The 17112-nt window shown below is 35.1% G+C and overlaps 1 protein-coding gene across 2 annotated transcripts; it reads right to left on the reverse strand.

Annotated features, from left to right (window-relative positions):
* Positions 1-4435: 4435 nt before the first annotated feature.
* LOC147569986 (tubby-like F-box protein 3) lies at positions 4436-8162 on the reverse strand. 2 transcript variants are annotated; one of them, XM_086656552.1, is made up of 6 exons: positions 7194-8162; positions 6413-6500; positions 6118-6247; positions 5865-6044; positions 5268-5762; positions 4436-4739 (listed from the first exon to the last, which is right to left on the reverse strand). In XM_086656552.1, exons 1-5 carry the CDS (start codon positions 7542-7544, stop codon positions 5282-5284), a joined length of 1230 nt encoding a protein of 409 aa, XP_086512678.1. In that variant the 5' UTR covers positions 7545-8162; the 3' UTR covers positions 4436-4739; positions 5268-5281. The 2 variants fall into 2 exon arrangements, with proteins under 2 accessions (XP_086512678.1, XP_086512677.1); XM_086656551.1 differs by having other exon boundaries at positions 5865-6068; positions 7194-8089.
* Between the last annotated feature and the right edge of the window lie 8950 nt (positions 8163-17112).

Genomic DNA, 17112 nt, shown 5'->3' on the forward strand with positions numbered 1-17112 from the left:
TGTTAATCTTTTCTTGTGACCAAACTTTGATTAGCCACCAACAATGTAACACAATTTTCAAAAGAATACAGTATTTGAAAATAATAGTGATGTTTTATCTGTAAAAATAGGTTGAGATTTGACTGAAATTTAACGGAAATGATCCGATTGCACCAAAATAAAGACGATCCAAACCCAAAAAGTCAAAGCGGTTTCTTTAGACCTCAAAACACTTAGTGCCTCTTCTTTAGAATTTAAATTAGTCTGGCTGAATACATATCATTATAACCAGATTATACACAAAATTCAAACTGTAACTTAGTGGTTAAGGACTTGGTTTGTCATTTGTGTGGTGACATGGAGTTTTTAACATTTACTTTTTGCTTAACCCTATTCTTAACAAGACAATGTGGTCAAGAATTGTTTAGACCGACCCTGTACCAAAACTATAAAATTAGTGAGGTTGTTACTATCAATTTGGACTCGTGATGTCCATCGGGTTTTGGAGCCATGGTTGGACACCCCCCCCCCCCCCCCCCCAATGTTCATGAGGTCGTGAGATCGAGTCTCGGTGGAAGCAGTTTACCATCAAAATTTATCCTATTCAATTTGAGTTATAAGTAAAGTAAATAATGTAACATCTTTATGATGTATTAACGCTTTGTGACGACTAAAAAAAATTAGACTTGTGACTCAGATTTGAACTTGATTTTTAAGAGTGAATAACAATCTCATTCTTCATAAAAAAAAAAAAATAACAATCTCATCTAAAAAATGGATTTTAGGGGGTATTTTTTTTTTTTTTGTTGAAGGGGATTTTAGGGGGTATTTGATCCATTGATAAATAAATGGGTTTTTTTTTTTTGTCATGGTGGACCAAAGGCATTGAACATTGTAGAATACCCTAAAAAAGGGAGGGTACCTAGTGCCGGCCGCATTGTCTAATCAAACGTGGTTTTGCTATTCCTTATCTCACAGTTTGATGAACAGGTTACTACTATAACATAAGATTAGATTAGATTATAGAGAGAGAGAGAGAGAGAAAGTGTAGAATTACTACTATTGAAAAGGCTACTGAAATTCAACTTTGCGTGTTAGATTTGAATTTTGTACCCTAAAAAAGCAAAAAAGAAAACTTTGACGGAAAAACCTGAATCAAAACCGACCTTCACAAACAAACAAAACAAGAAAAAGAAAAAAGGTTGGCAATTCTTGTCCTTTATTCATTTTATACACGTGTCAGTTACCCATTTGGTCATTCTTTATCTCACCACCTCAGCCATTTATGACCAAATGACTTATGCCTAACATTAATTTGACCGACGTGGATTTCATCTCTCTTAGTAAGTAGTGTATAACACATGTCCCAAAATCATATGAGTAGTCATTTTTTGAAGGATTGTTGGTATGTGAATATCTATCTAAGATTTATAACATGGGGACCTATTAAAAGATCAAATGAGTCTCTTTTAAGTTATTCGTCAATAATTTATAGCTCAATTGGTAAGACATATCATCTCGAAAGTCTGAATATCTCAAGTTCGTTTCCAGCTACAAAAGAAATTTTATTTTTGGTTTTTGCGCTTTTAACTTTTCGGTCTCTGATAGTTGGTTAATATGGACAAAGCTAGTCTCCATATAGTGAAGTGCGCTCTCATTTGGGTGCTCTTACGGGCCAAGCACGCTCCTAACTCTAGGTGTCGAGGGATGCCGATAGCTAAATTAGGTACCTATAGATTTTTTTTCTTCTGGAAATGGTACCTATAGAATTGGTTAGTATCTTTTGGTATCATAAATGGGCCCTCCTGGATCAATAAGACCTCTGATCCAAGCCCATCCCCACGGCGTGAGATGTCCGCCGGGAAATTGTATACGGTCACCAACTCACCATGTTTCCACTAAAGGAGAGTTCTATTGGCGCTCCCAGATTCCTGCTACAGGCGCCTATATACACATAAAAGTTCTCTAAATTTTGACTATGGGTGCCAGTACCAATAATGTGGACGCCTTATATAACTTCTCACACTAATCCGTACTTCAAGGGAAGTTGTTTAGGCGCCCACAATGACTACAAGCGCCTCCGTATATTATTTTTCTTTTTTTTTTTTTTGAGAATTTCGCTTCCTTATACTAAGGATCTAAAATTGGTAACCTAGTATTCTTTCCAATTACAGTTCACATAAAGAAAGATTTCTGATCGTATTTTATTTTATTACCTAAGAATCTTCATCTAAATCACTTCTCTCTCTCTCTAAAATCAAGTAACTTTCTAGTTCCTCTGTTTCTCTCTCTCTAATCTCTACATAGCCATAAAAAAAGTATAGTCCACTAAAAGAATAACAAGAAACAAAGATGCTTCCTCCTCCTCTTCTTCCTCCTCTTCCTCATACTCATTTACTTCATAACATTCAATCTGAAACAATAAATTCATTACCAACTTATCACAATTATATAAAACCTATAATTATTATATGCTTGATTCCTCTTGTTCTTGGAGTTGTAACATGGGTTGTTAATAAATGTGAATGTCATTGTCATTATTTAAAAGAGGAAGATGGGGAATTAACAAGAGATATCGAACAAGTTAGAGTAGCAACAAGAGATATCGAACAAGGTAGAGGAGTAACAAGAGATATCGAACAAGTTAGAGTAGTAGTAACAGGAGATATCGAACAAGTTAGAGGAATAACGAGAGATATCGAACAAGTTAGAGGAGTAATAAGAGATATCGAACAAGTTGGAGGAGTAACGAGAGATATCGAACACGGTGGAGCACTAACAAGTAATATCCAAGAAGTTGAAGGAGTAAAAAGAGATACAGAACAAGTAAGAAGAGGAGAAGAATCAAGTTTTGAGTTTAGGTTTCTAAGTACAGACCCAAGGTTTAATAAGTACAAAGGTAATTGTGGTATTTGCTTGGAAGAAATTAAAAATAGACAAATGTGTAAGTGTCTTATTCCTTGTGATCATGTCTTCCATAGAACCTGTATCAATGAATGGTTTCACTTGAATCACACTTGCCCACTTTGTAGAGGACCTGCTTGATCTTACCATTCCTCGACGAAAAGTTTTTTTTTTTTTCGCCTTCTTGTCAAGAAGAATGTCTTCGCGATTTATTTAATTTAAAAGTTAATTTCGTACATTACCGACTCTTTATATTATGTAAATGTGGATATAACATGTACTCCTAAATTTTGGAGCTTTCTAGTTTGATTCTCAGCGGAGGTGAAATCCACGGTTTATTGGACTTGGGCTATTAAGGTGCTTTAGGCCACTAGTTTTGTTGGGCATTAAGCCAGTAATTTGGTACGGTATAAACCAGTTTCGTTCAAGATTTAGTTTGACAGTTATCGTGCTTATAACATCTTCGATGTATCAATCAATGCCTTCGAGTTCGTCAAATAGCGCACCTTGATGATTTTAAAGTATCAATGCCTTTTGAGTTCGTCAAATAGCATACCTTGATGATTTTAGAAGGCTAGAATTGCCGAGTTGGATTGAAACATATTCCATAATGAAAACTAAGGAGACAGTCTAAAACGGTTATCGAACCATGATTTTTTCTAATTTCGTGTTACTTCCTGAAAAGGAAATCTATATAGAAAATAAGAAACTGAAATTTACTATTTACAATATTATACGTATCTTTCTCTTTCTATTTCTCTAACCCATTCCCCCTCTCTATGTATCTAAACTCAAACTACACTTTCTAATTCTTCTCTAAATTCAAAGATGACAACTTTCTAAGTTTTTGCAGAACCACCAAGTATTTCTAATAATTGTTGTTAGACTCATTCTCTCTCTAACCTATGCGGCTCCATCCATATAAATATGTACACCAAAACCTTCAAAGTAACCACAAAATAGTTTTCCTTCAACTTTAAACACATAACACGAGACCGAAGAAGAAAAATGCGTCCAGTGGTTCCTCCTTCACCTCATACTGAAACAACTTCTCCCCCAACTGATGACAATTGCATAGGGGCGGCTCTCTTCCTTCTTGTGCTCGTTTGCGCTTTTGTTTATTTTGTTTTCCGTATATTAAAGAATATCTAGCGTCGTATAACAAGATATACAAAAAGTGATGAAAGAAAAGTAGAACTCACTATCAAGTTTATGTACCAGAATTCAAATCCGAGGTTTTATAAGTATAAAGGTGAATGTGGGATTTGCTTACAAGTTTTTTCTAATGGGGAATTCTGCAAGAGTCTTATTCTGTGTGACCATGCCTTCCATTCAGCCTGTATCGACGAGTGGTTCGATTTGAAACCTACTTGCCCAATTTGCAGAAGACTTTCATCACTTCATGTATAACTTCAAGTTTCTAATTCATGTTTTCCTTTGGTTTCACCATTCTACGACGAAAGAATTACTTTTCTTTTTTGTTCTTTTGGTTATTGTGAAGTTTCTAATTCATGCATGAGTATTGACTTTATACTATATATCTAGTGGTAAATTTTGTAACAGTGATGGGTTTCATAACTGATATTTAAGTAAACAGAACAACAATTTAGCAATCATGTATTTTAGAGAGGGGAGAGGGACAGAGAGAGAGAGAGAGGAGCAAAGATATGAGCATCTAACATCATCTTGAAAAGGTTATTATGTACACAAACATAAATTTAAAGAGAGTATTCACATACAGTACAGATGCAGAAGACTGGCAAATTAACAGTTTCTGTTGCATCAAGCCAAACCTTGAAGCACAATTTCCAATGCATTCTTCCGATACCCTCTTCAAAGATGCTTCAAAAAATCTCCTGTTTTACAATAAATAATTTAATACAGTTACTAAAAACCGAAACACAACAATGAGCAGCTGTTGCATATAAAGTCTAGAAAGTCCACTGTACTCTTGGATTTGATAGACCTTTATATAAACTTCATGGTCACGTTATCTCTGCTTATGAATGGCCTCAGACATCCATGTTAATTTGCTATGCCAATCGAAATTAACCACAAGTAGACTTGGGTAGTATTTTTTTCCCCAAGTCAAATCTGTGATCCGACTCAGCTCAGATTTCAAATTGTTTGCTATCGACCATGGTGCCTGACTCGTCTGAATGGCTGGTTTGGGTTTACTTTAGGTCCATTCAAGTCAATGAGTCAGATTCAGGCGAGTCAGATTCAGGCGAGTCAGATCCAGGCGAGTCAGATCCAGTAGTTGAGACGAAAAAACCCCACCTTACTCTATCCCACAGTAACCTGTAAAATCCACTGCCACCACAATACCCCTCCAAAACCCATACTAGAAAATTTTTAAGGTGGGTTTAATAGAGAAAATATACCTCTTGTTTTCCGGTCATTCACAGGCTATCTTGGTGTCAAAGCTACTGAGGCAGATAGCAAATGCCTGGAATGCTGAAATTGGATATTGGTAATCCATGGTGAATAGGTCTTTCCCCACTTTGCCGAACTGGATAAGAACGTTATCACGCTCCTGTCCAGACGGCCCAGTCGGTCCATCCTCTGTAGATGCAACCAGCTGAAAATTCTTAACTGAAGCAACTGTGACCCTTCCACGGAAGTTCAGACACCAACACTGAAGTTGCTCATGCCATCTTGGAGACTTGTTTCTTAAAACTAATACTTCTTCTTTCTGCTCTGTCAGAGGACCTGATCTAAAGCTCTCGGTGCGGATTGATTTGGATCGGAAAAATGGGAGTGTTGGGAATGACTCGATGTTGCTAACCGGAAATTCAGTCTGTGTAGGGGCCACGCCTCCTGGTTCAATTGACGAGGCAGGAATTCCATCCATTACACAATTCATTCGCCTCGGACCCCTATTTCAACAATTATGTAAACATGGTAATCGCATCATTAAGTTATAGAAATTTACGGGAGATCAAAATAAAATATACATTAATTGAATTTGAGGTTCTTACCTGGAACCTAAAACGTTCAACTCATATGAAATGTGAGCTACTGGATAGTTGCCAAAAGGAACTCTAGGGGTGACTTGTTTCGAACCAATTAGTCTATTGGAGCGGCTCTTTGAAACCATACCAGCAGAATTCGGAGGCTGACTATCAAAGACTGTGAACTTGGTCCCTAGGAAATTTGATCTGTCGACAAAACCCAGAGTCAAACTTGATCAATGCAAGAATTAGAATTGAGGGACAAGCAGTTGACGCTCACCTCAACTTCCCAATGTAGGTTCCACTTCCTTTTGACATATCATTGGCATCTATTGAGATGATATAGTCTGTGCAGGTTGCTCGGCGAACCTTTCGTGCAGCAAGAAGGAACTTGCCGTTATCAGTCAGAGCTGCCATGAAGAATAGACAAATATATGTTTGCTAAGAGAATCCCAAACAAAACAAAGAAAAAAGTTTACAAATCTAGACCCTATATATGGAACTGGAAGATAACTCAGAGTGAGCTTGTTCACTGACAGATTTATATCGTGAAAGTAAAAGATTGAAAAACTCACCTGTAGTTAAACCGAGGTAAAGATGATATGTTTGGGCGGCACGATTTCGTTTTATAAAACATTGGATGATGGAATCCCTTGGGCCAGGCTGCAAATGACAGGAAGGGTTTAAGAGAATATTATAATAATATATTTAGAACAGTTGAAGAGTCAGATAGAAATCTTATTCTAAAACCAGTAAATATTTTTGTTTTTGAATAGTCTAAAGCTATCAGACAAAAACTCCATCCCAAGAAATGAAAAGAAAAACAGCAAAGAGATGGTACTCCTAAAATATAATTTGATTCTCATAATCGGTGAATCAAATTTATGCCTTCTAGATACCCACACCGAAAGGTATTTCAAGTCTGAAAGCAACGCTGAAAGCGTGAATTATACTTCAAAACCAAAACAGTTACCAGCCACCCTGAGAAATCAAAACACTTTCCAACCAAGCATTGATCTTGTTGAAGCTTATGATTTTGATTTCGCTTCACTTATCTTGTGAGTATGATGGAAAAATTGATAACCTGGCGAAGTAATCTTAGCACATGGCAAACAAATTTCATTCCCATGCCGAAGTCTAGAATTCATAGCCTTTCTCGATATTAGATCACAACAACCAACAACAAAAAAGTTCAAACAATCATCTTAAAAATATTTTTGTCATCATAATCAAATTACCATATGAAAATCAAATTCTTATAAAATCTTGAATAAGGTGACTGACTCTAAACAGAATTCAGGATAACATATCAACTACATAATTGCAAAATTCAGAATTAGGGTTTCAATAACAAACCTGCTTCAATGAGATGGGAAATGTTAATTTGCCAGAAACTTCAGGAGTCCTTACAATCTCTTTTGTGATTTCTCTCCAATTTCTGCAAACCCCAGCACAAGCAACCACATGTTTTCGAGTTGGCCATTTACTCTCAGAATCTTCAATTCTCACTAATACATCTCTTAGTAATTCTGGTGGCATATTAGACCAACAACTCTGTTTAAAAGCATCAATTGGTTCTAATTCATCATCTTGTACTATTTGATGTGATTTTGATCTCAACCCATAACCTAATTTCACCTCAAATCCCTTTTTAGACATATTACCAATCTCCCCCTTTACTTCCCTAATAATGCTCTTGAGAGTCATCAATTCATTATTCAACCCTAAAAGCTTATCTTTTTCTTTCTTACAAATTATTTACAAACCCTAAAAAACTTACAATTTTTCTGAATCTGTTTCATTTCCATAAACCCTAAGAAAATGAACTTCCTTTTCAGCTAAAATGAGATTTATAAACAAACAAAAAAAAGATACAAAAGAAGAATTTCCCCAAAATTACATGATTCAGAAGCACAAAAAGGGTCTACCTTTGATCGGAATAAGATCGGAATTTATCAATTAAGACTCTCCCAGTTGAAATTTCCTAGGAATCCCATTATTCTCAAACTTCTCCAGTGCAAATAACTTATTTCTCAACCAGAATTAGCTTTTCCCCAAATTGTACAAACACACAGACAGCTCTAAATTAGGGTTTTTGTGGGATTTGCTTGAAGGGATTATTGTAGCTCAATTGCCAGCTATGGAGAAGGACCTACATGAGAGAGAGAGAGAGAGAGATTAGGGTTTTAAGCAGCTGTTACGCATACTTTTTGTCTCATGAGCTTTCGGCCGCCACTTTAGCTTTTGTTGCTAGTCTTTTTTTTTTTTTTTGTTGAAATGTTTTTTTTTTTTTTTTGTTGAAATGCTTTTGTTTTTTTTTGTTGAACTATTGAAATGCTTCATCAAAAAAAAAAAAAATTGAAATGCTTTTGTTGGTAGTTGAAATTTGAAAATACCCTTAAGATACATTATCTAATCATATTTTTATAAGTATCTCATTGGATATGTTCTTTGAATTGATGATATGGACAAACTTCGTTTGTCTACCGATTTCAGTTTAAGTTTGGATATACGTACTATTGATAAATGTTAGGTCTTTCTGTGTATAGTAACGATACATTAACTCAACAACAAAAAGAATAAAAAAATATTTAGAAATCTAAATTTAAGTTATTTTTTGTTCTTCTATTTTTAACAAATAAATATTTAGAAATCCAAATTTTCATATTCTAAATTTTATTTTCTCAGACGTAAGGGTCTTAGTCAGCACACGAGAGGATCACACAAACGTATATATCTTTTCTTAGAACTAACTCTAATTCGAATCACAATGCGCCGATGTGGCAATGTGTATGCTCGTATTAATAAACAAATTTTTTGTCCACTTTACTTCAACCTACACTTGCGGGTACATTTACATCTAAGATTATTTATATAGTGTTTTTCAATATAAACTAGAGAAAATAAGGAGAAAGGTACAAAATTATGGTTGTTTGTAAATGAGATAACCTGTATAGGATACATCTCTCTATTTCTCAAGGACAAATGCATACATTTTTGTTAGGTTTTTATTTGGTGGTTTAGCATTGTCGTTTTTGATAAAATAAAAGTTAGAGAAAGTAAAATGATTTAGGTAGAGATTAGAGTTGGTGTGAGAGGGGTTTTGTCTCATAACTAAAGCATAAACTTTTGCACAATTGTGGTGATGAGTTTAAGTTACCTTCAATTATTGTAATCATGTTTCCTCTCATTATTTAAAGTCAACCACAAAATAATGTTTCTTCAATTATTAGGTGAGATTATAGGTTATGTTGTGTTTCAAAGTGAAAAAATTGAATTTAACCTAAACTAATCATTGTCAAATTTTCCCCTCACAAACATGAGTTTCTCTTCTGTCTATTCATATATCATCCAATACATTCTTTTATCTGCAAACTCGTGTCAAAAAAAGAAATTACTAGTCTCTGCGTTAAAAAAAATATCAAACAACAATTTAGAAACGAGTGATTAGTCTGTGCACATTTCTAGATCATCTAATATTTTTTTTTATCAAGTATATTAAAAGATAAATACTTGTATAACTTTCTTTTTCTTTGTCTTACGAAACTAACTTGCTTAGAAATGTATCATGTTACAAACTCAAAACTAAATTCAAGTTAGGTTCTAGAACTACGTTGACTTTTGAAGGGAAGAATAGATGATTTTACTAATTTAAGATTTACTAGAACGAGTTACAACAGAAACAAATAAGTTTAGTTATGAAAGGTGTAATAGTTGAGTTAGAACCGACCCGTTGACACCTTGGTTGAGACCCACAATTTCTATATTTTGTAGTATATAATCAACTTGAGCTCCAACTCATGGAGCCCATGATGGTAGTTCATACTGGGACATTTGGAATGAGTGGCTTCCCACGCTATCTTCCCCTACAAACTTGAGTTTTTAAGACGTGGACTCAACTAATATTTAGATATCTACAAAACAAAATTGCAAGGTCCAACTTCTTGAGAGGGTGTTTCAACAAAAAAAAATCCTTAAGAGGGTAATGGGTAGGGATATTTAGGGACAATCAAAGACATAATGTCTTCAAGTATTTTTCTTGATATTTCACAATGTCGGATAGCCTAGTTAGAATCGTTATTAAAAAAAATTACTTGTATTATTCAAATTAAAGTGTAAAGGATCGAGTAAGTTTCGAGCTAGTTTTGGAGCCAATGACTAGCTCGAAAACTTAGCTTCTTCTTTTGGATAATTTCGTTTTTAATCAGTCAAATAATGCGAATATCTTTTCTTCCCCTCTCTAAGAAGCCGATGTTTTAATGCATGTCCGTGTTTATACATTGTAATCTGAATTTATCGTCACAATAACCAGACAACGATGTTCGCAAATAGCGGACAAAATGAAATAGAGGGTTCGAAACGGAAAAGATATTGTTACTGGATCACTAGTCTATGGACATAATTGTAATATATATTTTGGGGTTCTATAGGCGTCTCTAGAATTGCTATAGACACCCCAACTCAAATATACACCCAGAGGATTTGGCTATATAGTGTTTGCCTATTGCAATTCCTGGGACGCCTTTAAATATGCAATATAGTGAGTTTTATAGACGCTCCAGATATTGCTTAAGGACATCTATAAAGCCCAATATTGGAATGCAAATTCTATAAGCACCCGTTAGTTGTATAGGCACTCACGCAAAGCCAAGGTTTGTGGTGTTCTTGTGGAAAAGGGGCGGTTTAGCAATAATGGGAGGCACTTCTCTTTGTAAGAGGATTCGTGTTAGAAACTAGCGCCTTTAACAATAACAGGGCGCTTGTGGTACTCGACGAATGCAAGCCCAAGCTACTAAATTCTAGTCTTATTAATTACAATATGTATATAATGACAACGTTGTGTTAGCCCAAGCTACTGGCAGAAGCATTCGAAACCTGGACTATAGATGCCATTTAAGTTTAGTAAGTTCAAAATCGTTTCGAGTGGGCTGACCGACCCTTAATTAGGAACAAAAGTTTGTATCTGTCTAAACTGGATGAGAGTGACAAAAAGAGAGATTTTAATAGTAACTACTAACGTTTAGATTGGTATATTATGTTAATGTTGTTGGATGATAATTTCTCCTCTACGGGGCATTAGTTGACACACTTGTGAACATGTTTATTAAGGTGGACCACGAAAATATAAATAAAAATTTAAGGTGGTCGATTCAATATTCATTATTCTTTATTTTTTTTCATGGAAAGAGAAACATCTCCTATCCAAGTATGTTATTCAACAAGGAAAATCATACCATTAATATTACAAATGTTTTTCAACAAAAAAAAGAAAAGTACAAATGTGTCCCACCACCACCACTAAATTTTGAAGCTTATGAGGTGGAACACTCTTTATATTTTGTTTTCTATGTTGGGGCTGGAAAGTGATAACATGTCCTAGCATCATTATTATTTTCTCCATATAGAAACAGTTTATAGTTTATTTTAAAAGCCAGATTGACCATTTTGGTCTCCTTATGACATTTTTTCTCGCACTTGTCTAATTAAATTCACCTATTAAGGATTGATTCTTCCACTGCCAAAATTTTGTTTTTACAAGATCATGACTTGACTAACTTCATTGTGCAGCGGGTGTACATTTGTCGATTTGACATTCCTGTTAGAGGATTCTTGTTGTCTCATTTCACTTGCAAATGTCTGGCGTCTTGCTTGTGGGAGTGAGCACAAATTTAATGTGTCCAAATACTTGGAAAAATTTGTGGAGTATTTGCCAGAAAAATAATTTCTTATCAATTAATTTTGAGTACTGAGTTCCAGAGCAATATACTAATCGGTAACCATTACAACTTAAGTCATTACAAGTTGTATTAAAGTTGATGTGGATACATTGCTCGAAAAAGCGTACAGAACTACACATGAGAATATAAACTTCAACAAGTGTTTGGGTTTTTTTCAAGATGGCTGGTTGAATCTTCACCAATATATATGTGTTTTAACCTAAATTTTTTTTTTTTTGAAGAAAAGAAAACAAAGCAAAATTACAAGCCCAAATCCGTCGTCATCGCCTTTTTTTTTTTTTTTTTTTGTTGACAGAAAAGAAAACAAAGCAAAATTACAAGCCCAACACCAACATCTGGAAACTAAGTTTTGGGTGTTTCAAAAAATTCTACGATCTATTATAAATGACTATTTGCTATTTGTATTGTACATCAAACCTGTAACTTTCGACAATCAAGCAACCCTGTGGACAAAATTGCCATGCTGTCATACGAGCTCTTATCTTGGGGTCCACGTGAATCTTTTAATTTAGAAAAGTTAAAAAGTGCTTCAACTCCATCTCCACTAAAATTGAACTCCAAACATGAGACATGGATGAAGTGAAGAATCCAATGTTTTAAAACACCACTACTACTAGTGGTGGTTTGATGATTAATATAATTGTTCTAAACATATAAGAGAGAATTGTGCAACATTTAAATTGTTGATATAAAAACCAAAAGTATCCCACTATAGTCGTTTGCAAGATATTAAGTTTTGACGATTTGACTAAATGAATCCACTCACGAGGATATCGAAAATCCTAATGTAGTGATATAACTTTGCAAAGTGGAAACTATAATTGATAAATAGCTACATTATCTTTATAGATCAAACTCTAAATTACAACCTTCAACAAAAAAAAAAAACTCTAAATTACAAAACTACACGAAGAAAGAAGTACAAAAATGCACAGGCTTTTAGATTTGGGTTATTTCCTAAATGACCCCTAATTTTGTGACCAGCTTCCTGTATGACCCTCTAAATTAGTAAAAATATCTATATGGTCCCCTTTTCTTTAACTGTCAGTTACTCTCACTCCTCCACCTCATCTCCTCTCTCTGTCAAGTCACTTAAAACGCCACATCATCATCTTCTCCGGCAGGGGTCGCCGGCTGACGACCTTTTTTTTCTCTCTGAATTTTTTTTTTTATTTCTCTGTTCAAGGTCTGAACATACCTTGAACGGATCCTTTCTCTCTCTCTAGATCTAGAGAGAGAGGGGAAAGAAAAAAAAAATTTAGAGAGAGAGAGGAGAGAGAAAAAAAATTAATTAACTTTTTTTTTTTATGTTTGAAGATCGCCGGCCGGCGACCCCTGTCGGAGAAGATGATGATGTGACGATTTAGGTGACTTGGCAGAGAGAGGAAAGAGGTGGAGGAGTGAGAGTAACAGACAGTTAAAGATAACGGAAAAAGGTGGTCATATGGGTATTTTTGCTAATCTAGGAGGCCAGGCAGGAAGATGGTCACAAAGTTGGGGGCCATCTGGGAAATAACCCGTTAGATTTTAATATCGTAAGAGTGATAAATGATCTAGCGGCTATTAACAATTCCTAATTTGTGGGACCCAGGAAATAGCATCACATGCCAAACACAGTACTCGGTACCGAATTGATGTCTTGTTTGGCTGTTCACATGTCGCTTACCTATAAAACAATTTCATTGACACCGACACCTTCTACCGATCTGATCCCGCCCACTTAAATTTTGATCTCCACAAAGGAGGAGGAAATGGGATTTTGAATAGGTTATAATCATAGTGTAAAATATATATTGTGTTATCGAATAATTGGATCATATAGAGCCTTATCAACATCGACAGGATAGGCGGTGGATATTTTCACGTACAAAACTATTTCTTTCTTGTTAATTTAATAGAAATCTAGATCAAGTCCATGTTAAGCCAAGGTGTTTTCTCATATTATTATTTTTTATTTTGTCCAAATAAAGATTCCTAAATTATAAGATTCATAAATTATCCATAATACACATAATGCTAGTAGCATAATGGTAGGTTATCAAAGAAAAAGAGAAAACATAATAATGATTGTGGACAAACTTGTATCTTAATTTATTTTATTTTACTAAGTTTCAACTATTGTAATTCAAAATTTTCTTTTGTTGATATGTTTTAATTCAATCTAATTCCTACACACATATGGGGCGGAGAGAACATGTAAAACGTATATATTGTACATAGACAAGTTAATTGCAATAATTTGACATTCATTCTCGTACTAAATAAGTTGTTGTTGTTCTTGCGTGGAAGAAATATTAGAGCATAAGTTAAAGACTTAAAGAAAAAAAAAGTGAGTTTTTGCGTGTTTCGCATCATCACATAGAAATAAAATTCAGGACTACAATCACCCATGGTTTCAATATATTATCTATCCAACTACATCAAACCAAAATCATATATATACAGTTTTATTTTTCAGTTTTTTCGAAGTACAAAGAGAGAAACCCTAGTCGAAATAGAACATTTTTTTTTTTTGTTGAACTAAGTCGAAATAGAACATGTTAAGGGATTTTGAATCTAAAACCTAACAAAGGTAAGCAATTTAGATCCTTCAAATAATGACTTATATTAATAATGTCACTCCACCAAACATTAGAATTATTGATGTCTTTCCTTGATCCTTAATTGATCTGGCTATATGTACGGCAGATATTGACCTAGCCATGGGATGTCTCGACTTTATCCCACATCTTGAAAGGTTATCAAAAAAAAAAAAAAACTAGGGCTCCACTGTATAACTAGTATATTATTACATACTGTTCTTAGCTGGGTAAAGCCGTACCTTAATTTGCTTCTTCAATTCCAAAAGTAATTTCACTATCTGTACGCCAAATATGACCTAAGGGCAAATCAATATCGTTTTACATTTCTTATAAGATTTATGTTTCTTAATTTTAAGATTCTCAAAATTGATCGAAAAATTTGGAAATGACTAGATAGAAAGAAGATAAAACGGAAAAGATATGATAGATTAGGAGGCAGGAACAAATTCAGGATTTCGACTTAGGAGGTGCAAAATTATATACCCTTTTTTAAAAGTCACACGTATTCCACGTCACCCAAAAACGAAATACGTGATAGACTCAAAAAAATGCCACACGTGAGGAGCGTGTGAGAATAGTTATGATGACGAAATGTAAAGATAGCTGAAGAAAACAAATAGCTAATGAAGCATGCCCAACAAGGTTAATGCTTCAAGCAACAATGGTTTGTGTTGGAGTTAACTCAAATTGATCATGTTCAAAGAGGGTGCAACTCCAGATATATATTGAACATTGAACATTTTTTAATAACAAATTCATCCCATCATAGACATTTGTCCTAATCATCAACTCACTCGGCTGAAGAGAGGTAGCCAAGAAAAAATGACTTAGTGATAACTAGAGGTACAAGACACAAATTATACTTTTCGTGTAAAACTTCTTCAACAGAAGCAATCTCAGCTCCTACTCCTTATCAGTCGAGTGGCTTACGCTCCTACTCCTATTTCTCATCTCGAATTTCTTCCTTCGGCTCCTCCAACGCATGGTAACTTACGCTCTAGCTCTATCTCATGTCAAATCTTTTCAGTCTAGAGGGAGAAAGAAAGTACGCTTGTAAATCAGCATGTATTTGAAGGCATATCCCGAGTTCCAAGAAAGTGTAGATTGGTTGGCTAGAAGGAAGGGAAAGTGCTAGAGATTTTCATTCCATGGTTAAGTCCATGTGAATAGGTAAGTCAGTTTCTATTAAGATAATTCGCTTATGCTAAAGTAAACCTACCCTAAAAGAGCGTTGTATGAGAACGAGCAAACCCTTAGCTTCCCTGGGTTTAGATCTAGAATAAATAAGGACTGAGGCTACCTAACAAACGAAATACTTGGAGTGAGTATTTGAGTCTTTCGCTAGAATCTCTTTTGCTATCGGTTCTTATTCCAGGGGGATATATGAAGAAAGCGTGCTACCGTAAGGTTCTTAGTCCCTACTTCTTTTTCCCAGCCTTTGAGGACTCATTCTACTAGAAACCCTATTCACAAGGAGATAGTAATCTCAGACCTAAAGGAAGAAAGGTGAGGAGCGGTAGCCACTCGACTAATAAGAAGAGGATGGAAGAAGACAACCTGCCACCAAGTAGGCCCCTTTTTCTCCTTGTCGGTCTAATTAGGCTTAGGTATTCTATCAGGCTTGACTAGACCTCCAAGAATCGGCTACAACGCTTAGACGGACACAATTTCAGACCTTTGTATTGTGGAGATATATTTACATATCTTTATCGAATCTTTGTTGTCCGATTCTTCGAAAGCGGGTCAACCTCAGGAATCTCAGGGGGCCAATCCCTACTTTCATGTTCTGATCCTCTCCTTATCAGTCAAGTGGCTTCCGCTCCTCTTTATGGTTCATCCCACGACGCTAGAACGGGTTCAGTGGCCGCTCGTGCTTGACCTTAGATTATGTATTTCGCAACGTCAAGTAATGTTCAAATCTTGACAGTTGGCGCATCTGTTCTGGTCCCTCCTTTTTCCCTTTATATCTATCCCAATTGGATAATGTGACGACTCCTCAAATCCTTTGCTTTCTTTCATCTCTCTGACAATGGGCTTTTGCCAATCAATATCTTCTGACTTTATCAAATGAAGGTCGTCTTTGGATTTGACTTGACAATGCTGGGTCCCTTCTTAAGTCTTTGACTTGGGCAAGATTAGTAATCTATCAATCCACTGTGGCTTTCTTTCTCCAATTTCTTAGCCTCGGGTGACAAAATTTGTCTTTCTTGTGATTTTTGAAAGATGGGCAGACTTGCTGATGGCAAAAGGACTTGAAGAGAGTTCATAATGGAGTTCATAATGTTCTCAATAAGAAATGAAACATGAGATGCAGCCACCCATGCTCATGAAGGTCAATAAGTAAAGTCGTTATCTCATATTCCCCTGCTAAAACGGGCCTCTTTTCTAGTTTTCCTTCTTTTCATATCAATAGTCGAAAATTCTTCTCCTCAGTCACTCCATTCCTGTCCTGATGATAGATAGAATATCATAAGATAACTAATAGAATCTTCCAACTTCAAATAGCGTATAAAAAGATCTATTTTCCCAGAGTCAAAACTGAGCGTAGTCTAATATTGGATTTTTTTTTTGTTGAGGGATGTAGTCACATGATTGAAAATTACATACCTTATATTCTACTGAACTATTCATGCGACATAAACACTAATTATACCCTTGGAAAACTTGGCAAATAAGAAGAGCTAAAAGAGCGTCAACACTTGTTTGGTCAAGTGATTGAAAATATTGACATAAACTCTAAAATTCTGAAAATCTCAAATTAAAAAAAAAGAGCGGAAAGAGGGAAATTTCTGAGATCCTCCATGAGGTGGCAGTTAGTTTATAAATGAGAAAGATAAATTAAATGCCATTACTAGCGAGGTAAAAGAGTAATAAAACAAAATCCCAAGGGTCATAAATGATCTATAATTTGGAAGCATTGTCATTTTCGCTAGTACTAGTTTTTGCCATTGTTTT

Source organism: Eschscholzia californica, unplaced genomic scaffold (assembly GCF_041429995.1).
Source record: "Eschscholzia californica isolate CP2 unplaced genomic scaffold, dmEscCali1.0.p SCAF_1, whole genome shotgun sequence".
In the NCBI taxonomy this organism is placed as follows: domain Eukaryota; kingdom Viridiplantae; phylum Streptophyta; class Magnoliopsida; order Ranunculales; family Papaveraceae; genus Eschscholzia; species Eschscholzia californica.